This window comes from Bubalus bubalis, chromosome 16, assembly GCF_019923935.1.
Source record: "Bubalus bubalis isolate 160015118507 breed Murrah chromosome 16, NDDB_SH_1, whole genome shotgun sequence".
Classification (NCBI taxonomy): Eukaryota; Metazoa; Chordata; class Mammalia; order Artiodactyla; family Bovidae; genus Bubalus; species Bubalus bubalis.
In genome coordinates, this window is record NC_059172.1 from 63,400,732 (window position 1) to 63,422,155 (window position 21,424).

At 41.8% G+C, this 21,424-nt stretch overlaps 1 protein-coding gene and 1 long non-coding RNA gene across 3 annotated transcripts in view; one reads left to right on the forward strand and one right to left on the reverse strand.

The window, feature by feature from the left end:
* Nucleotides 1-5,904: 5,904 nt before the first annotated feature.
* LOC123329824 lies at nt 5,905-6,965 on the reverse strand. Its single transcript, XR_006545415.1, has 2 exons — nt 6,800-6,965; nt 5,905-6,277 (listed from the first exon to the last, which is right to left on the reverse strand). It is a non-coding gene; the product is annotated as an uncharacterized LOC123329824 (long non-coding RNA).
* PPP2R1B (protein phosphatase 2 scaffold subunit Abeta) overlaps nt 6,961-21,424 on the forward strand; it is a 34,285-nt gene continuing 19,821 nt past the window's right edge. For both annotated transcript variants that reach the window (XM_006065266.4, XM_006065267.4), the window contains exons 1-10: nt 6,961-7,119; nt 7,990-8,080; nt 8,488-8,588; nt 11,780-12,012; nt 12,302-12,449; nt 16,807-16,962; nt 17,626-17,740; nt 18,160-18,230; nt 18,587-18,721; nt 19,444-19,617. In XM_006065266.4, coding sequence (XP_006065328.1) covers nt 7,006-7,119; nt 7,990-8,080; nt 8,488-8,588; nt 11,780-12,012; nt 12,302-12,449; nt 16,807-16,962; nt 17,626-17,740; nt 18,160-18,230; nt 18,587-18,721; nt 19,444-19,617 — 1,338 coding nt within the window. In that variant the 5' untranslated portion in view covers nt 6,961-7,005. The remainder of the gene's footprint in view (nt 7,120-7,989; nt 8,081-8,487; nt 8,589-11,779; nt 12,013-12,301; nt 12,450-16,806; nt 16,963-17,625; nt 17,741-18,159; nt 18,231-18,586; nt 18,722-19,443; nt 19,618-21,424) is intronic.

Genomic DNA, 21,424 nt, shown 5'->3' on the forward strand with positions numbered 1-21,424 from the left:
TGGAAGGAAAGTTATGACTAACCTAGATAGCATATTCAAAAGCAGAGACATTACTTTGCCAACAAAGGTCCATCTAGTCAAGACTATGGCTTTTCCTGTGGTCATGTATGGATGTGAGAGTTGGACTATGAAGAAAGCTGAGCGCTAAAGAATTGATGCTTTTGAACTGGGGTGTTGGAGAAGACTCTTGAGATTCCCTTGGACTGCAAAGAGATCCAACCAGTCCATCCTAAAGGAGATCAGTCCTGGGTGTTCATTGGAAGAACTGATGCTGAAGCTGAAACTCCAGTACTTTGACCACCTCATGGGAAGAGTTGACTCATTGGAAAAGACCCTGATGCTGAGAGGGATTGGGGGCAGGAGGAGAAGGGGATGACAGAGGATGAGATGGCTGGATGGCATCACTGACTCGATGGACATGGGTTTGAGTGAACTCAGGGAGTTGGTGATGGACAGGGAGGCCTGGCGTGCTGCGATTCATGGGGTTGCAAAGAGTCAGACTCAACTGAGTGACTGAACTGAAATCTCCTTATATTTCTGTTTCCCAGATACTCCATCAACCAATGTGGTTAGTCATGTGTGTGCTCCTAGAGATTTAAAAAAAAAAATTTTTTTTTTAAATGCTCATACAAGCACATGTGTGTTCATTCTATTTTACACAAATAGTTAGCTACTACACACACTGTGTAGTATTATAATGTGTTATAATACTACACACACATTGCTTTTTAAAAAAAATCTTAAGGTATTTTAATATTAACTATTTAGGAGCAATTTATTATTTCCAAACATTTTCAGTTCAAAGTACCCTGTGTACTACAGTTTCAGTAACACCGTGTTCCTTGCTTTTTCACTTAACACTGTAACAAAGGGTATTTGTTGGACTGTGTATAGCATCTGGCAAGATACCCATCTGTCTGTCCTAGAATATTAGGGCAATAATAGGACTCAGGGGCCTAAGACTTTTGCGAAAGGTCACCATGCCTGCTCAATCACAGGGTTTGTTGCATCTTAAATATACCCTTGTGGTCAGGGAGGTACTCATTTTGACTGTTGTTATTCGGAAACTGGGGTGACAACAGACCTTGAACTTAAGCCTCCAGATGTTCTCATTATGTGTTTGGTGTGGGCACCAGATTCAAGGACTCAGTGAGCCCCTGAAAGTCAAAAACAAAACTGCCAACATTTGTGTTATGCCTGCCATTTAGCAAGTCCTTTACAGTCTGGATCTTACTCCTTGAAACAATCCTGAAAGAGAAGTAAGGTAAGCACTGTCTCTACCTTACCAATGAGAAAGCCTCCTGGAAGGCCTTGAATCAGGTCATCTGACTCTAAACCATGTAGATTTCATCAGCTTTTCACAAGGGTCCTCTTTGTTGCCAAAGCTCAGCTGATTGGAATGTTTTCTTTCCTGCTTCTGCTTCCTCAGTAGATAATAACTATTAATGGCAAATTTCTGAGGGCTTAATCTTGTCAGATACTAATCTAGGCACTACATCTTAATTATTTAATCTTAACAACCACAAGAAGTAAGGTTTACAACCATACTCTACAGATGAAGAAACGAAGGTTCAGAGAGGGTATGTAATCTGCCCAAAGTCACACAATTAGTTGGCTCCAAAATCACTGCAAATCATGACTGTAGCCATGAAATTAAAAGACACTTACTCCTTGGAAGAAAAGTTATGACCAACCTAGATAGCATATTCAAAAGCAGAGACATTACTTTGCCAACAGAGGTTCATCTAGTCAAAGCTATGGTTTTTCCAGTAGTCATGTATGGATGTGAGAGTTGGACTATAAAGAAACCTGAGTGCAGAAGAATTGATCCTTTTGAACTATGGTGTTGGAGAAGATTCTTGAAAGTCCCTTGGACTGCAAGGAGATCCAAACAGTCCATCCTAAAGGAGATCAGTCCTGGGTGTTTATTGAAAGGACTGATGCTGAAGCTTAAACTCCAATACTTTGGCCACCTGATGTGAAGAACTGACTCATTGGAAAAGACCCTGATGCTGGGAAATATTGAAGGCAGGAGGAGAAGGGGATGACAGAGGATGAGATGGTTGGATGGCATCACTGACTCAATGGACATGAGTTTGAGTAAACTCCTGGAGTTAGTGATGGACAGGGAGGCCTGGTGTGCTGCAGTCCAAGGGGTTGCGAAGAGTTGGACACGACTGTGCAACTGAACTGAACTGAACATAATTAATAATTGATAGAGCGAGGATGTCAATCAAGGTCTTCCTGACTTGACTGTGTACTGTCTTAACCACTGTATAGACTGGCCTGAGTCAGAACCATCTCTTCCCAAGAATTATATTCTTCGCAAGAATTCAAAGAAAGATTTGCTGTGGAAATCCAATACCTTTTTATTGTTTATTTTCTTGGTCACACTGCATGGCACATGGGGTCTCCACCAGGGATCGAACTCATGCCTGCTGCACTGGTAGAATGGAGTCTTAGCTTCTGGACACCAGAGAAGTCCTCCAATACATTTTACATACAGCGGTGAGCTGTGGCATGGTGGGGCTGGAGGATAAAGCAAGGTATGATGGTGAGCATCCCTGATTATGAGTTCTTCAGCTTCTTTGAGTCACTGTGCGAGTCCAGGTAAAGTCTCTTTCTTTGCTAAGTAGTCCCATCCATAATGTTGGGCTTAAAATTTTGCCACAAAATGGAAGAAGAGAAAGAAGAAGAAAAGAGTTGAGGGGCAAATATTTGAGTCTCACAGAATGAAGACATTCTTTGTATAAATATAAATTTGAAATGTCATTAATGCTATGGTGATAATTACTACTCTGCCATCAATTAAGTAAGACCTGGGAATCGGTTTCCCAGGTTCATCTTGCTAAATGAAGAGGGTTGGAAAGTATCTGTATATACCTCTGGTTTTCTGTGCCTGAACTGAGCCACCCACCTCTTTCTCGATGGCCTTCTCCATAGAATGGTTCTTCTGGGTCTGCCCTGAGAGTACCTCCTATGCACAATTCTCTCTCTGCACTCAGCCTTTGCTCCCAGTGGGGTGACTCTGGAACAGATCAGCACTTGAAGGAGTGCTTACTTGTGGAGCTCTGCAGAAGAGGCAACCCTAGTAAATGTAAAGTAAGAGACAGGAGAACACGGCGACATCATTCAGACTTCCTTAGGACTAACCCTTTTCTATTGCGACACTCAGAGCTTTGGATCCCGTCAGCTTGTGCTTCTCAGCATTCTCCATGCTTCATCTGACCAGGAACTGACAAGTCTAACCTTGTCTTCCTTTGACTGGATAAGTGAACTGTACGTGGGTGTTCGAATTCAGTGCTTTTGTGCTGAGCATATCACCCTGCTTCCCAGGGGTTGCCTCTAATCCTGTCTCATCTCAGTGGTTGTCCCTGATGCTCCTGGGCCACTAGTTTCTTATGGTGGGTGTCGAACAGGGAAAGGAGACCAGAGGGAGCAACAGAGGGGAGAGGGGGGTGTGGAAACAGCTCAGCGCCACAGGACTGGATTTGTGGTGCTTTGCTAGCTTCCAGGAATCCCGCAAAGGAGGGATCTGTTTAACTGGCAAAACCCACAACCAGAAGGGACAGAACTGTTTAGCCATGAGCAACTGGAGTTGTCATTTGCTTTTTCTGGACAGAGTAGCTTCCAGCGGCTACCTGAGCAGACTCTTCCTGAGCAGATGTTTTGTTGACCTGGAAATGATTTTTCTGGATAAACTTATCAAATCAATGACTTTTGAATATGAGTGTACATTAAAATCACCAAGGGGCATGGTAAAAATGTGCCCCATTCTCAAGGGTTCTCATTCAGTAGATCCTGGATGTAGGCCAGGTATCTGCATTTTTAACAAGCATTTTAGGTAATTCAGGTAGTCAGTGGACCACACTCCCCAAAAGACTTAGATTTAGTTCCAGTTTCCCTTCAACCCAATTTTTGAAATAGGCTCTTTCTGCTGCGGTCTATCTGTTTTAATCACTTTCTTTATTGAAGGATTTACTAGCATCTCCATGTTTACTGTCTGTTTCATTCCCACATAATCACAGTAGCTGGAAAGGGAGTCAGAGATGGTTAGCTCCATTTTATTGAGGGTGAGGGGGTGGAGGCCGAACCGAGGCATAGGGAGGGGTAAGTCGTGATGAGTCAGCCACAGAGGTGGGAATTGAAGTCCAGAATTGATGACTCTCAAACCAGGCAATCTTCTGGGGCCTATTTTCTCAGCTTGTGATTTCATATTTAATCATAGTTATTTCATAGGTGTCCAAATCATTGTGCTTGGGTAAGCAAAGTGTATTTGAGTTTTAAACAAAATAGCTTAGCATCCATCAGTGTACTAGGTTTTATATTTAGCATATTGAAGCTTGTCTAAGCTTGAGTTAATATCTGCCCTGAGAGATGATGTGGAACTGACTTAATGTGCTTCTTTCTGTGCTTGCTTTCTTTATCATTTCTGACTTTTTTTTTTTTTTGGCCTGCTTCATCATACAGGATCTCAGTTCCCTGACCAGAGTCTTAACCACTGGATTGCCAGGGAAGTCTGATGAAGACTTTTACGAGAATAGATTTCTCTTCCTCATGTCAACAGGAACCCCTCTCTGGTCTTTTGGTTAGAGGACTAAATCAAAAAACCTTTTTTCTTTTTTTCCAACTTGTATAGTACTTGGAAAATCTTGAAAACTCTGTTTACTTATTTTTATTACAGTGTTACTTAAATGTACAAATATAAAGTAAGAATATAATGATCTTTTATTTATAGTTCTTATATAACTAAAAAATATAAATTTGCAAGTTAAATACAAATGATATCATAAAACTAATACCATTCAAACTAATATTATAGCAATTTAACATGGCAGATGATGTATTTTGCTGAGACTAAATTATCCCTTGTATTGTGATTATGGTATTCCTGTGAAGGCTCAGCTTCTTTTGAGTTCAACATACCTATACCACCAAGTGACCTATATTATCTCAATTTTCTCACCACTTTTCTGTTAGAACTACTGTGACAATGCAGTCTATGATGTGGTTTGGCTTTCATTTTGTGCACGAAAACACATTGTCATTTTAAATCCACCTCTGTTCTTTTCTCATGATCCCAGAATAGTAAAAGCACCACTAAGACATACATGCAAATGCAGGTATTGAAATCCCAAGGCAATACCAGGTTGTAAAGTGGTCATTCAAATAATCCAGAATGCCTAAATTAACCAGATTCACTGGTTCCTAAACTTACACTACGATCAAAAGCCTTATCTACTGTGTTTACTTCCAAGAACCCCATTTTTTTAAAGTCCCCTAAAGTAATTGATGGGGAAACAGTGGAAATGGTGTCAGACTTTTTTTTTTTTTTGGCTCCAAAATCACTGCAGCTGGTGACTGCAGCCATGAAATTAAAAGACACTTACTCCTTGGAAGGAAAGTTATGACCACCCCAGATAGTATATTGAAAAGCAGAGATATAACTTTGCCAACAAAGGTCCGTCTAGTCAAGGCTATGGTTTTTCCTGTGGTCATGTATGGATGTGAGAGTTGGACTGTGAAGAAAGCTGAGCACTGAAGAATTGATGCTTTTGAACTGTGGTGTTGGAGAAGACTCTTGAGAGTCCCTTGGACTGCAAGGAGATCCAACCAGTCCATCCTAAAGGAGATCAGTCCTGGGTGTTCATTGGAAGGACTGATGCTGAAGCTGAAACTCCAATACTTTGGCCACGAAGAGTTGACTCATTGGAAAGACCCCGATGCTGGGAGGGATTGGGGGCAGGAGAAGGAGACGACAGAGGATGAGATGGCTGGATGGCATCACCCACTGGATGGACATGAGTTTGAGTGAACTCCAGGAGTTGGTGATGGACAGGGAGGCCTGGCCTGTGCTGTGATTCATGGGGTCGCAAGGAGTCGGACATGACTGAGTGACTGAACTAAACTGAAATTACATTTATTGTTAATTTTCCTTTTTTATTCATCAGACATATAAAATTACCATTGCAGAGCTTGTGATCACCACAGGTAGCGATCACTCTAAGCAGCATATAGTCCAAAACAAACAAAAAAGAGGACATTCTAGTTATTCCGTGCTGCCTGCACAAGGGTAAATGGAAACTTCCTACTAAACTTTGCAAGAACTCTCATACCCTCGGACCTCCTCCCACCGCTGCCTTTGAGGACTCTTGGAGTTCTAGAGAGGTCAGGTTAGCCTTTCTTGTACAAGCAAAGTAGCCGCTTCACCCAATTTGGAAGGATTAAAGCTTGTCCTAGTTTTGCTTGATTGTTGTACTTCTAGCATGCTAAAGACCTAAAAAATAAGAGAAAGAAAATACAACAGAAGGCAGCATTCCAGTACCAAACTGAAAAGAAACACAAAAACAAGAGAGCAGCATGTTTTTAACAGCTTGCATGGAGAAAGCGGAAAAAATATTGACTGGGGAGTTTGGATAGCACTGTTCATTTTCTCTCACCGCCCGCGGTATTTGTCTTACGGAGCAGGAGCCAGATACAATTCTGGCGCACATGCCGGAGGAAGGGGTGGAGGGGTTCTGTGGAAGCTTGTGGAAGCGTGAGGATATAGCGGGGGAAATTAGGGATGGAGACCCAAATGGCTCCGGGCCAGGATGAGGTCGGGGGAGGGAGGCGCTAAGTCTTTTTTCCTCCTGGCCTCAAGCATCCTCTTGGTCCCCTGAGTCCTAAGAGGGCACAGCACAGGTCACGCAGGTAGGTTCCCGACGCCATCAGATCAGCACGGGCAAGATGAATCCCTGCCCCTGTTTCTTTCGCCTGGGAAAAGGACACGGGGGCTCCTTTCGCCTTCTAAGCCCACCTGTCTTTTGGAGTTCAGACCTACAGCTCCGGAAAAGGGGACCTGGCAGGGGTCTCCACCCGCTCTGCAGGCACTCAGTTCCCGGACTTCGGCTCCCGCCGAGCTCCGGCCTTAGCCCCGCCTATCAGGGAGCGGGGCGGGGCCAGGGCGTGGGGCGGGGCCAGGGCGCGCAGCGAGCGGCGGAGTCGAGGCGGAGGAGGAAGAACATGGCGGGTGCGGCGGGGTCTGCCACCGGCTCGGGGGCCGCCGGCGGAGATGGAGACGATTCGCTCTACCCCATCGCGGTGTTAATTGACGAGCTCCGCAATGAGGACGTGCAGGTATTGGAGTCGCGCCCGGCAGCGGACGCGGGCTTGTCTGGGCGCGTGGTAGGGAAGGGGGCCAGCCGGCCCCAGTGGTCGGGGAGGCCCGGGGGTAGAAAGCCGGGACTCTGAGCTGAAACTTGACGGGGAGGAGGGGAGGGACCCATGAGGGGTTCTGGTGGCTCGACCCGGCGGCCCCGGAGCCTGCCCCGCACGCCATGTTCTGACCCGCTGAGGCGGCGGCCCGGCGTCCCACCTGGTCCTGGGTGCTCGTGGGGGAACCGGCTTGCCGCCCGAGCGCCCTTTCTGGGCCGGGCGGTGAGGACGCCGCGTCCAGCCCGGGGCCGGCGGCGCCCGTAGCGGGGCGAGCGGGAGGCGGGCGGCGCGGGGCCGCGAGGGGCTGCAGGACGCCGAGGCGCCCTGTGAAATGCAGGAGAATGACTGTCTTCCTCGCGGCCTGCTGGAAACTGGCCCGGCTCGAGTGGAGGGGTGGCTAAACTAGCCTAAAGGAGGCGGGATGTCAGCTCTGATGGAACTTGTCTTTGAAAAGCCTGGGGTGGTACTCAACCATCTCACCTGCTTTACCACTGCTACATTTCTCTCTTTTTAAAATTGTCTCGCTTTTCCGGATATTGTATTTTCTTTCATTTCTTTAATGGGCCCGTCAGAGGGTTTCTCCTGAGAAATCTTACTTTAGCTAAAGAAGGCGTGTTCTCTTATTTTTGAGGTTCCTCATAGAATAAAGTGTAAATTAAAGGTTTTTTTTATTTTTCTTTTTATCTGTATGCCATTACCTCACCTGTTTGCAGCTACTCTCTTTTGGTCTAAATCACAACTGCTTCTTTACTTCATTCTTCTTTCTACTTTTTTTTTTTTTTTTTTCCAAAGCTCCGTCTCAATAGTATTAAGAAATTATCAACAATTGCTCTAGCACTCGGAGTAGAAAGGACACGAACTGAACTGCTGCCATTCCTTACAGGTATGTGACTGTTTGAGGAAAGGCCTGGGCATTTCTGTTTTCCAGTGGCTTTCAAAACTTGGACTGTTGTTTTGTATTTGTTGCCCATAGTATTAGTAAGTACTAAACTGAGCCTGTTGTTTCTACTGTGAAGAAACAGGGCAAAGCATATATTGTAATGTTGTGGCTGGACATATTCAGATATTAACTATTCAGCTAATAGAAAAGTAATTGATGTGCGATTATGAATTTCTAGTTCCTTCTGTAAAACAAATCCATGAAGACACTTGATTGAGAAGGAGGAAAAGGCCGTTAGGATGGCGACAGCTTGTCTAGTTACACATGGAATCTCTTCCTAGTTTTGTGTGAGTGTCCAGCTTTGGGCCAGCTATCCTTGTTGATGAGTACTGGGTTCTTGTCATTTCCAGATACAATTTATGATGAAGATGAGGTACTGTTAGCTCTTGCTGAGCAGCTGGGAAATTTCACTGGCCTGGTGGGAGGTCCTGACTTTGCCCACTGTTTGCTGGTGAGTATATTCTGCCTGCTGTCCTTCTAGAACTTTTGCGGTATAAGTAGTACATTGTGTGATGATAGGAGGCACAGTGCAGCATTTTTTTATAAAGATCTTTTTATGGATCTTTAGGGTTAGCTATTGAGAAAACAAATAATGTAGGCATTTTGGACTCAACCTTTCTTATTTTTTCTGGTTGTGAATGTGGGAACTTTATCTTTTCTGACTTGTTACTTTAGCAGTTAGGAGAAAAAGGGCTGGATTGTTTCTGTTCATGATTTTTTTCCCTCTTAACAGTGGAAATCTTAATTCTCATCTAACAATGCTGTGGCTTTGGAAATGTTTATTAGTTTTGTCTTTAATTGTAAGTGTAACTTTTGATTCTGACTTCTTTGTGAATTTCATGAATTCAGTTTAATTCAGTTGAAATTTACTGAGAACCTTCTATATCAGTCACTGAAGTTCCAATGTTCATGTTAAAGATGAGCATTGGGAGTGTAATAAGGCCTCTGTCCTTTTGTGTCAACAAGTAATTACTATGTGGTGTTAGATGGAAAAATTTGAAGCACATAAAAGAGAAAGGGATTAACCCAGGGTGATCAGGGAAGATGTCCTTGGGAGAGAGTGTCTGAACTAGGGTGTGAAAGATGACTAGGAATTTGACAGCTGCACAGGATGATGGGGTTGTATGCTTCAGGGCTTCAATATTGGCTGTATTATATTGCTGACTCTCATGACTTCTGTCTTTACCTCTGACCTTTCCATGGAGCTTCAGATATAGATATATGTAGAAAGATATAAATATCTGTGTTGTATGTATCTGCTATGATTTTTCTACTTGGGTGTCAAACAGGCATCTCAAATTTAGTATGTGTGAAACAGAATGCAGTTTTTCCCCAAAAATGTATCCTAATTAGTTGTCCCATTGCAGTAAATCGCATCACCATCTACCCAGTTAGTTGGACAGCCAAAGCCTGGAAGACATTCTTGAATCCGTTTCCCCTCACTTCACACATCTAATCCGTCAATCACTCCTGTAGATTCTGCATGTATTCCAAATTAGTTCTCTTTCTTCCATCTCTACTACCACTTAGCTCATCTTTCCACTGATCTTTCTAGACCACATGGTCTTTCCTCTAGATTATTGCAGTAATCTAGTTGCTTTCCACTCATGCCTTCTGCCCCACCACTCTAGTTCACTCTTCACCCAGAGATGGATCACTTACTCCCTGCCATGGTTCTTAGAAAATTCATAATTTCTACCTTAGTTTGTACCTTAGTTTATAAAATTTGCCCCTATGAGCTTATCTCATATCATGTTCCCTCTTAATAACCTCATTCCATTCACAATAGTCTTCCTTCTGTTCTTTGAATACACCAAGCTTATTGCCCTGGATAGTCCCTATAATAACATGTGTTTTTGAGCTTCCTATGACTGACTCTTTATCATTTAGATGCCAGCTTTAATGCATCTCAGCAATGCCTTCCCTGACCTCTCAACCTGAAATTCCTTCCCCAGTCATCCCTCACCACATCAGCCTTGTTTTTACCCCCTCTTTGGCTGCACCACACAGCTTGTGGGATCTTAGTTCCCCAGCCAGGGGTTGAACCCTGGTCCTCAGCAGTGAAAGCACAGAGTCCTAACCATCGGGCCTCCACGGAATTCCCCCTGTTCTCTTTACGGAGCATTCAACACCATCTAGTTATTGTCCTGATGAGTTGTTGTCTTCCTCCATTAGAATATAAAACTGTATTCAATGTCCTGTGATAAAACGATAATGGAAAAGAATGTATATGTGTAACTGAATCCATTTGCTGTACAACAGAAATTAACATAACATTGTAAGACCACTGTACTTGAATAAAGTAAATCTTTAAAAAATTAAGAAGAAAAGTCAAAAGACACCCCCCCCAAAGTAAACTAGCGCAAAGAAATCATGGCCTTATTTCTTCCCTCTCCTCAGTGCTAGAATATAAAAGTAAATATCATTTTAAAAGAAAGAGTTTAGGAGCCTTGGAAGTGTGAAACCGGTTGATTGCAAGAGTATAGAGTGTTGGTGCTAGAGTAGGCGGAAGTGGTGGTCCCAGGGCTGTAGGAAAAGGTCATGGAGAAATAGGCCAAGTTTCAATCAAGAGACAGGAGCTTGCTCTTCTGTAGTAGTGATAGAGATTATCAATGATACTGCATGAGAGGAGATCAGAGAAGGCAGTGGACAGATCATGAAAGGCTTTTGCTTTTAAGAAAACAGTGTCTTTTCAGAGGGCTTCTGAAATTTCTCTTAGGAAAGCTGAGTACCTTGTATCAAATAATTTTTGAAATGTATTATGTAGACACCCTTGTTTCCTTTGACTCACAATTCTGTTTCACTCTCCTGGTCAGTTCTACATGTGGCTTTTGTCTATAACGTTGGCACTTCACGGTGTATCCTGAATCTGCCTGGACCGGGTACAAACCAAGAGCAGCAGTTGAGAGAATCAGCCTCTGCACTTTTCCCTGGGCTGTGCTGCACTCGCTCACTGATCCTAGTCAGGGCCAACCCCTTTGGTCTCTCCTGTTTCTAAAGCTGCAGGCAAGGTTTCCTACTGTCTCTGTACCTTTCACTTAATTGTTCTTTCATAAAGTCCCGCTCTGTGTCTGGCTCATGGAAAAATTCTGGAAGCATTCTAAGAAAAGTAATTTTGCACTCAGCCTTTAATAGTTTGGAAAAGGCAGTGGTGTGGAGTGAACTGACAGAGGTAGCTTCCACCTCCAGGAACGGTAGAATGATACTCCGGGCGCCATGCCTCAGTGTCCTGATGCGGGGTCCTCATGTATTGTGGTGCCCAGAGGTGGTCATGTTTCTGCACTCACTCTTGAGGAAGTATACATGGTTCTGTCAACTTTGGCTACACAGCTTTTAAGTCGAGTGATTCAGCTCACAGTGATATTAATATTGTGTCAGGTCTCTTCCACCGTGTCATTCGTAGACACCATCTGGGAATTGCCATCTGGGACATGAAATCTTGGCTGTCCTACAGAAATCGTGTCTTCAGGTTGGGCACAGCATATGCCATCACCGTGTGAACTGAAAGTAACCGTTTGGTGTGATGTAGCTAACATTCTGGTTACTTGTCCCACCTCCCTCCAGTCACTTTAAAAGGTGATAATCCGTATCTAACCTGGTTGAGTAAGTTCTCTCTCTGATTTTCCATTTTGGTCTATGCAGCCTCCTCTGGAAAGCCTGGCAACTGTGGAAGAGACTGTGGTTCGAGACAAGGCTGTGGAGTCCCTGAGGCAGATCTCGCAGGAGCACACGCCAGTGGCCCTGGAGGCTCACTTCGTACCTCTGGTGAAGCGCTTAGCGAGTGGGGATTGGTTCACCTCTCGCACATCCGCATGTGGTTTGTTCAGCGTTTGCTATCCCAGGGCTTCCGTTGCTGTCAAAGGAGAAATTAGACAGTAAGATATGGTATTTTTTAGTTATTCAGGGTTATTGGGAGCTCACAGCTGACAGGATACACAGTACCCTGTTAGCAGTGAGTGGCTGGTATCAGGGTAGTCAGACTGATGAGAGCAGTTCCCAGTGTCCAAGTGACATACCAGTGGGTTTTCCTTTGTGACTTCTATGAGTAGAAGTCTAATGCCTGATATTTGTAGAAGAAAACCTCTGAAATTCCTGTGTGTGTTGGGGGCATGCTTAATCAGTGGCATGTAACAGGAAATACCTTCATTATTTTATTTGCTGCAGGTACTTCCGATCCTTGTGCTCAGATGACACACCAATGGTACGCCGTGCTGCTGCTTCCAAATTGGGTGAATTTGCAAAAGTTTTGGAATTAGACAGTGTGAAAAGTGAAATTGTTCCTTTATTCACTAATCTAGCTTCAGATGAACAGGTAGGTTAACTCTTAGTAATTAAAGTACACAAATATGCTCTTACATTTGAAGAATTTCTTTGGATGTTTTGGTTCTCATGTTAGGATTATTTTTTTTCAGAATTATTACTTAATTCTGGCCTGGCTAAAGTTTAAGATTACCCATCCCAGTGTCCTTATAATTCTTTCTTAGCCAAACCGTGATTTTCTTTTCCATTTAGCAGCTGTTGAAGGGGAGTCGAGGAATTGGAAGCCATAATTAGGAAGAAAGACCAGAGCCACATTAAAGAGTAACTGTACCTTTGGGTACTGCAGGCTGAATTATTGTGGGACAGTAATGTTTCCTGGAATTTTTGGCTTTCAGATAAAAAAGTATAGCATGTATTGGGAAAGCTCTTTGACCCTCTGCATCCTCTGTATGAGTGTATAGGATAACTTTGCATGAGGGCAGTTATAAATCCAAGGATCTCCATCTCATAAGCGTAGAAATTAGCAATAATAATGGGTTTCCCTGTGACTCAGTGGTAAAGAATCCATCTGCCAATGCAGGAGACGTGGGTTCAGTCCTTGGTTTGGGAAGATCCTCTGGAGAAGGAAATGGCAACCCACTCTGGTGTTCATTCTTGCCTGGGAAATCTCATGGGAGAGGAGACTGGCAGGCTGCAGTCCACGGGGTCCCAAAAGAGTGAGACACAACTTAGCGACTAAATAACAACAAAAAGCAATAATGATACACTAGTAAGCACCCAAATGAATCTTTTTCAGTCTGTTTTAAGTGGTTTACACATGTGAAGTAATTCAGCCCTTACAACAGCCCCATGAGGTCATTACTTCCATTTTACGTATTCGGAAACAGGCACAGGAAATTGGAGTAAATTGCTCATGGTTGCATAGTGAGCAGTGTTGGAGTGTGGACTTGAGTCTGCAGCTTAGCTCCAGAGTTGTGACCTTCACTGCTAAGCTGTAGTGCTCTTCTGTATGGTGCTTTGGAGAATCAGCCCCCAGAGTTCCTGGACTCTAGAAGAACAATTTACCTAGTTCCTGGCCTCGGATCACTGTATGTGTACAGGATCCAGAGCAGCAGATACATACCTTGAGTCTCATGTTCAGATTCTAGATCTGAAGATGATAAATTTTTCAAAATAATTTTTAAAATTAATTAAAATAATATATACAAAGTAGTACAAAGTGAATATGCATCTTAAGTATTACAAGGCATGTTATCCTATAACTTTCATCTATGAAAGGAGCCAGAACTTTGATAGCCATCATCCAGGAAGCCCAGCATGATCTGCCACCCAAATACCCCTCGAAGTTCCTACTCCCTACCCCCTTAAGACTGTAACACTCTATCTTGATTTTTGTGGTAACCCCCTCCTTACTTTTCTTTGCATTTTTACTATTCATAAAGTATGGTTTAAAACAACACTGTTCAACAGAAATACAATGTAAGCTACCTGTTAAGTTTCACAGTAGCCATAGTTTACAAAGTGAAAAGCAGGTGAAATTGATTTCAATAATGTATTTTTTAACCCAGTATATCCAGAGTAACTACCATTAGAGTGTGTGGTGCTAGTTACATTCCAGGTACTCAGAAGTAGGTAGTAAGTAGGCTACTGGCTGTCACGTTGGAGAGCACAGGTTTAGAATCCTCATTTGAGATTGTGTTGATTACATTTCCCATGGTTTAACTCAGTGTTTTCTTTTGTCCTGCAAAATTGGTAGTTGAATCTAGAGTGGAGATTTGTGAATTTTTTCTGTAAAGGGCCCAATAGTAAGTGTTTTAGGCTTTGTGGACCGGGCAGTCTCTGTTCTAACTACAGAGCTCTGCTGTTGGGTGTCACACACTGCAGTATGCAAACTAACGGGCATGGTGCTGTTCCAGGAAAATGCTATTTACAGAAACTAGCTGCTTTCCGTATTTGGCCAGTATTTGCCTCGGCCCTGATCTAGAGGCTTAATGAGAGCTGGTTTGATATTTTGGGGCAATAAGATCACTTTGTTAGATGGAGGCTGCTTTTCATCAAGAGGCATGTCTGGTTGTGGTATTAACAGCAATGGAGGCTGAAAGAATTATTTGTTTAGTTGTAACATACGTGTGTGTATGTTCACTGTGACCACTAATAGAATTGCTGCTCCTTTCTTAGTCATTCGTTGAGAAAATATTTATTGAGAACCTTCTGTGAATCAGGCACTGTTCTTCATGCTGGCTTTCAGTGTTACATGAGGGACCATGCTGTCACGCAGTTTATATTTTAATGAAAGAAAGCACAATAAACAGATAAACAAAATATTAGGGATCAAAACGATGATGGAGGGGGACTTCCCTGGTGGTTGGGAACCTGCCTTGTAATTCAGGGGACATAGATGTGATCCTTGGTCAAGGAACTAAGATCCAACATGCTTGGATCAGCTGTGAAGCAGCTAAGCCTTCATGCTACAACTGCCAAGCCCTTGTGCTACAACTAGAGAGTTGGTGCACTGTATCAAAAGATCCTACATGCTGCAACCAAGACCCCAGTGCAGCCAAATAAATGTAAAAACTGATGGAAATCGGGTAGGGTAACATAGTGGTGGGGCGTGATTATAGGCATTCTTTTAGACTGGTTAGTCAGAGAAGGGCCATGAAGAGGTGGCATAAACTGAAACTTGAACAAAAAAATGCCAGCCACGCCCTTTCCTAGTGTGTCAGAGCTCTAGGAAAAGAGAATTCCGAGAGGAGGGGACATTTAGTATATATAAAGATCCTGTGGTTGGAACATAGTGGGTGAAAAGGACTCTGATAGGAATTTGGATAAGGTAATCAGGGCCCAGATTGTGGGGGACCTATAAACAGGGTGTTGAGTTTGGGTTTTCTTTTCTAGGTGTAATGAGAACACACCAAGATTTTAATCAGGGATGTAATTTGATGTCATTTAAAGTTTTAAAAGATTGTTCTGGCTTCTAGGTGGAAAACTAAATTGTAAGGTGGAGGGTGAGAATAAGAACAAGACAACTTAGGAGACTTTCACAATAATCCTGACAAGAGACAGTGGTGAACTAGGGTGGCATGGTGAAGATGGAAAGAATCTGTGATCGGTTTGGAGGTAGTCCGTAGAACTGTGATTGAATTGGAAGAAGGGAAGAGGCATATCAAGGTTTCTTGATTTTACTTGAGAAACTGGGTGGATACTGCTGTCACTGCTAAGATGGAGAAGATTCTGGGAGTAGCAGATACAGGGAAGAAAATCAGGAGTTCTGAGAGAAAAGTAGTTGATTAGTTGAGAAAGTATTGATGGGTATGTATTTACATCGGTGATAGTAGCTCCTTGATTCAGCATAGTTTCTGGAATCTGAAAATAGCTGTATGACCACTACCAAAGGTACAGTTCTGCCTTTTTTAGCCTGTTCATTTAGATAGAGTAGTGAGTGTCTTGGGCGTGTAGTAGGTATTGTTGATCTGTAATTTTTAAAATTTATAATATTTGGAAAGTTGGAGGCACTGTTGCCTCTTGTGTGCATGCGTGTGCACAGATACACACGTGTAAGTATGTTACATACTCTTAGAGTTTTTGACGTTTCATCTGGGGGCTCAGATGTTTATATATTTTCACTTCCTACTAATATGATTCCCCAATCTATAGTCTCAATTCCTAATTTTTCACTGATCTGTCTATTTGTATATTACTACTTTTACAAAGGATATATAGATACTAGGTTGATACTTGGCAGTTTACATTTGGGAAGTTGAGTTCATTAATCCCTTAACTTTCTAATTTTTTCTGCTGGGTTTTCTAGGGTTGGCTATCTCAAAAGTTATTCTGTCCTTGATCATCAGCATTTAAATTTAATGTTTTTTAAAAATTACTTAAAAATTTTGTTTTTCTGTGTATTTTTCCGAGTCATTATCTCATGCCTAAACTCGCATTATTGCCATCCTAAACTGAGTGTTTTGAAAACTGAGCTTCCTAAGTAACTCGCCTACCCGTACCCCCTTTCTCTTCCTCTGTTCTGATCTTCTATAAACAACTGGTACAAGCATGGTTTTCATTTTTATTGCTCAGCTTCTTAAGAGTGAGGATTTAGAGACATCATTAAAATGTTCTTTTTTCACATAATCTTTATGTTTTTATTTCATTTTCCTTAGGAAAAAGTCTGTATTCTAACCAACGTCGTTAACTTTGCTGTTCACTCAGAGAACGGTCATTTCTGCCTTTATGGCTTTGACATGCCTGCTATTTCAGGCAAAGGGAACAGCTATTTCAAGACATAAAGACATGAACTGCTTATAATGTGGTTTTTTTTTTTTAAGGACACCCAAGCACTACCGCAACCACACACTGCCTCATGGCTCTCAGAAAATACTGTCTGACTAACAGAAAGGAATTTTGTTCATTAGGATTCAGTGCGCCTGCTAGCTGTGGAAGCCTGCGTCAGTATCGCCCAGTTACTGTCTCAGGAGGACATTGAGGCTTTGGTGATGCCTACACTTCGACAAGCAGCAGAAGATAAATCTTGGCGAGTTCGCTATATGGTAGCTGACAAATTTTCAGAGGTAAAATTAGTGCGCTGACATTTTTTAAGTACTAAAAGGAAGAAACCCCCCAGAAGCCCACAGATTTGCTGTCATAACTAAAAGTTTCTGAATTGGAAGTGCTTGAGGCAAAAATATACATAGACCTTCTAGACTCATGATGAGGTTATGTCCTGAGAAACCCATTGCAGTTGAAAGTGCATTTAATGGACCTAACCTGCTGAACAGTATAGCTTAGCCTCGCCTACTTTAAACTTTTAAAGAACACTTGCATTAGCCTACAGTTAGGCAGAATACTCTAACAGAAAACCTGTTTTATAATAAAATGTGCAATAGCTCATGTAATTTATTCACTACTGGTACTTAAAATGAAAAACAGAGTGGTTTTAAGTGTATCGGCTGTTCCCCCTTGTGATTCCATGGCTGACAGGAAGCTCTGGCCTCCCCGCTCTGCCCAGCATCACGGCGGGTGGTGCTACATAGCACTAGCCCAGGAAAGGATCAAAATTCAAAACGTGAGATTTGGCTTCTAGGCAACGTCTATTGCTTTCACAACATCCTAAAGTTGAAGAATCTTAAGTTGAACGATCATAAGTTGGGGACTGTCTATACTTGAAGATTGCACTGTGCTTGTTAAGTTATTTTGATTAGAGTACATTAAAACCTGTACAAATTCTTTTATAGCTCCAGAAAGCTGTGGGTCCCAAAATCGCCCTAAATGACCTCATCCCCGCTTTTCAGAACCTACTCAAAGACTGTGAAGCTGAAGTCCGAGCAGCTGCTGCCCATAAAGTAAAAGGTTAAGGTGTCAGTTTATGTTGTAACTAGATCACTTGGGTGCATTTTTTTATGTCAGTGAATTTTGTAATATTTTTTTGTCTTAGATTATGTTTTCAGATAAATAGAGATGATTTTAATGTGTTGAAATGTTAACATTGTCACATAAAGCTACTCCCTTATATATTTAAAACCAAATAGCTTCTGTTTAAAAAAAAAAAAATCCAATCCAGATTGGATTGGTGTGGTACACAGTGGCATATAGATTGACCAAAAAGTGCATTTAAAAGTAGCCATTTTTCTTCCTTGGAACTTATTTGCTTAAACGTATGATTTGATTTAACTTGAAACTTGATAAATCTGGTTAAATTTCTTCATTTGGCTCCTTGTAAATGGCTCTACATAAACATTTTTTTTTTTCTTTCTCTTTATATATTTTAGAACTTTGTGAGAACTTGCCTGTGGAAGGTAGAGAGACCATAATTATGAATCAGATTCTGCCCTATATAAAGGTAAACCTAACTTTAGTTTATTTTTTGTTTCACTTTAGTTTATCTTTGTGAAGGTAACCCTGACCTCAATTTTTGTTTGTATTACCTTAAAGCTCTTTGGGTTTAAACGTGGACCAGGGATGAATGGGACAGTTATATTAATGTGTGACACTCTTGTTTATTACTTACTACTATTTTGTAAGTACAAAATGCTCTTTTTTGCATAGGTTTATTTTATCTGACAGATGGTCTGAGGAAACTTTATTGACTAATCAGTATTGAAAGAGTAATGTCTTTTAAAATTCCTTGGGAAATCATATGGAAGTTTCTGTTGTCTTTCAAAAAAACTAAAGGCTTTTAATTTTGACTTATTCTAGGAATTAGTATCTGATACAAATCAACATGTCAAGTCGGCTCTAGCGTCTGTAATTATGGGATTGTCTACCATTTTGGGCAAAGAGAATACCATTGAACATCTTCTACCTCTCTTTTTAGCTCAGTTAAAGGATGAGGTGAGTCTGGCTATAAATTTTGTTGTCTTTTGATAGTCGGTGATTTGGTTTGATTTTTGTTTGGGGTGTCACTGAAAAAGTAACTTATTTTAAACCATTGATGGTATTTGGGCATGGAGTTACAAGTTCCCGAGAAAATGGGCCACTGATACAGATGTAAAAATGTCTGTCCATCTTCTCTGCCTAATTCCTGATTATATTCATTGTTTTTTTCTTCTCTTTAAACTTAATGGGTCTTTATTTGAAAAGTCTCATTTAAATTTAGATATAATATTATAAAAATTACCCTGTTTGCCAGGCGTGATCATCAGTGCTTTGCATGTGTTATTATTATGTGTAATTTTCACAGCAATCTTATTTTTGGGGGTTGGTCTTAACTATTACTCCCATTTTACAGATGAAGAAGGTGAGGCACAGAGGTAAAATAACCTACCTGAAGTCTCAGCTGTGGTCGATATGGGATTTGAATACATGTAATTTGATTTCATAGCTTATGTGCTCTTTACATTTCTATAGACTTTTCATTGAGAGTTTTAAGTCAACTAAATTATGCACTTTGAATTATTTGTGTACTCGGTATTAAGTATGTCTTCCAAGACAATAGTTTTTTCACCCAAGTAACTTTCTCATTTTAAAATTTATTTGCTCATCATGGTGGTAGGAGAATATCGATCGAGAACTTGATCTTTATATGTGCTTTTTCTGCTCTTGTGTATTTGCAGTGTCCTGAAGTTCGTTTGAATATCATCTCCAATTTGGATTGTGTAAATGAAGTGATTGGAATCCGGCAGCTCTCTCAGTCACTCCTTCCTGCCATAGTGGAGCTGGCTGAAGATGCTAAGTGGAGGGTCCGGCTGGCCATCATCGAGTATATGCCACTGCTGGCAGGCCAGCTGGTGAGTGTGGGCATCGTGTGAGCTCAAGGATAGCATCACATAGTGAAGTAGACTCACCAGGGCCAGCAGGAGGCCCACATGGCTCGTGTGGTTATGTTCATTTCGATGCATGAGAAAGTATGGTCTCTGTCAGTTGCCTGTAGAATGGTTTTCATTTTCATCAGTGCATTTGTATCTAACAAAAAGGTATTATAAAAACACATTTCACCTCCCCACCATCTGGAAAGCAAAGCCGTAGAAGAATATATAATTTCCTGGTATATGTCACGTAGATTTTGTGATACTTAATGACTCTGTGACTTAAGGAATATTTATCTGAGAAGAAAGGGGAGTATGGTTTCGAGATTTGACTTTTGCTCAGGGAAGCCTCCCTCTCTGCCTGTACTCTGAGCAACTGTCTCTGGTTACCACTTTTCTTGCATTCTGGTTAAAGGGAGTTGAGGACTCCCCATATGAAAAAGGAGTGTTGAAGTTTATAATGCTAATATTTTGGCCAGAGTTTGTATTATCACATTATCTGTTACTATTTGAGATTTATGCATAGTTTTATTGATAACAAGTTAATTAAAATTTCAGTGTTGGGTTTTATAGCCACATCCTTTCCTTTCTTTTACAGTAGGTGCCCTAGTCAGTTCTGAGTTTGATGTGCCCTCATCATGGTGGTTGCACGTCACTATTAACTCTTAAAATGTAGATGAGGAGATAGACAACTGATATCTTTTTGGGCAGGGCTGTGTTCAGTGTTTTATTTCCAGTGCCTCCCATGGTGCCTGGCATTAATCAGGCACCTAACATTTGTTGATTGTTGAGAGAAATGAATACTTGACTAGTTTTTGAGAAAGCGCATAATGTGTCAGTTTATAGCCAGTATTACTGCAATTTGTTTCTCCTCTTTCACTTCTGTTCCTTTCATATCATAGCATATGAGATTTATTTTTTCTTTTCTTGGACTACTGAATTTGTATTGTTGTTTTGGTGTACTTAGTTTATGAAATGTGTCTTGTGCATGTCTGTGGGATCATGTTTTGTAAAACTTAAAGTGTCCCATTCTCCATAATAGATGCCAGAGAGAGCAGTGTTCAGGTTTCCCCGCTGTCTGAAAGTAGAGCATCCCTAAGAGCGCTTTTGCAAGCTTAAGGTGGTGTAAAGCAAAGAAGCAGTTACCTTAGGACACATCCTGCTAACAGATACATGAACTAGATCTAGAGAAAGCACAGATGCCCACAGACAGTTTGGAGCAGTGGCGCCTGATGCTGAAATGAGATGTTGAGTGCAGTGCTCAGGGAAGGAGCTTGGCTGTGCCACGCTTGCTGCTGCCTGTCTAAGGGTTCATTGGCTTGTTGCAAAACGAACACTGAATACTGTTTTCACCATTTTTCGTTAAAGGAGAAATGCAATTTAGATTTCTTTCAGTTAATGAAGACATGTACTCTTTTACAGCTCTTTTGTAAAAGTGAAGTGATATAAAGTGAACTTTCAAAAAGTAGAGGATACCTAATGGGGTCAAAGGCATCCTCTCGGTTTTTTCCCCACTGTTGCTGCTGTTCAGTTGCTAAGTTGTGTCCGACTCTTTGTGGCCACAGACTGCAGCACGCCAGGCTCCTCTGTCCTCCACTGTCTCCCAGAGTTGTCCTGCCATTCCCAAGTACTGAGTGTCGTCTTCTGTTCCTGAGTGTTGGCTGTCATGACTCAGAGTGGAAAGCAGCAGTGGTTAACTGGCTTGCTGAAGGTTGAAGTAACTGTCCAGAAGGGAGGGTGGATTTCAGTACCGTTTCTTTTACCAAACTCTGTTCCTTGGAAACAGACA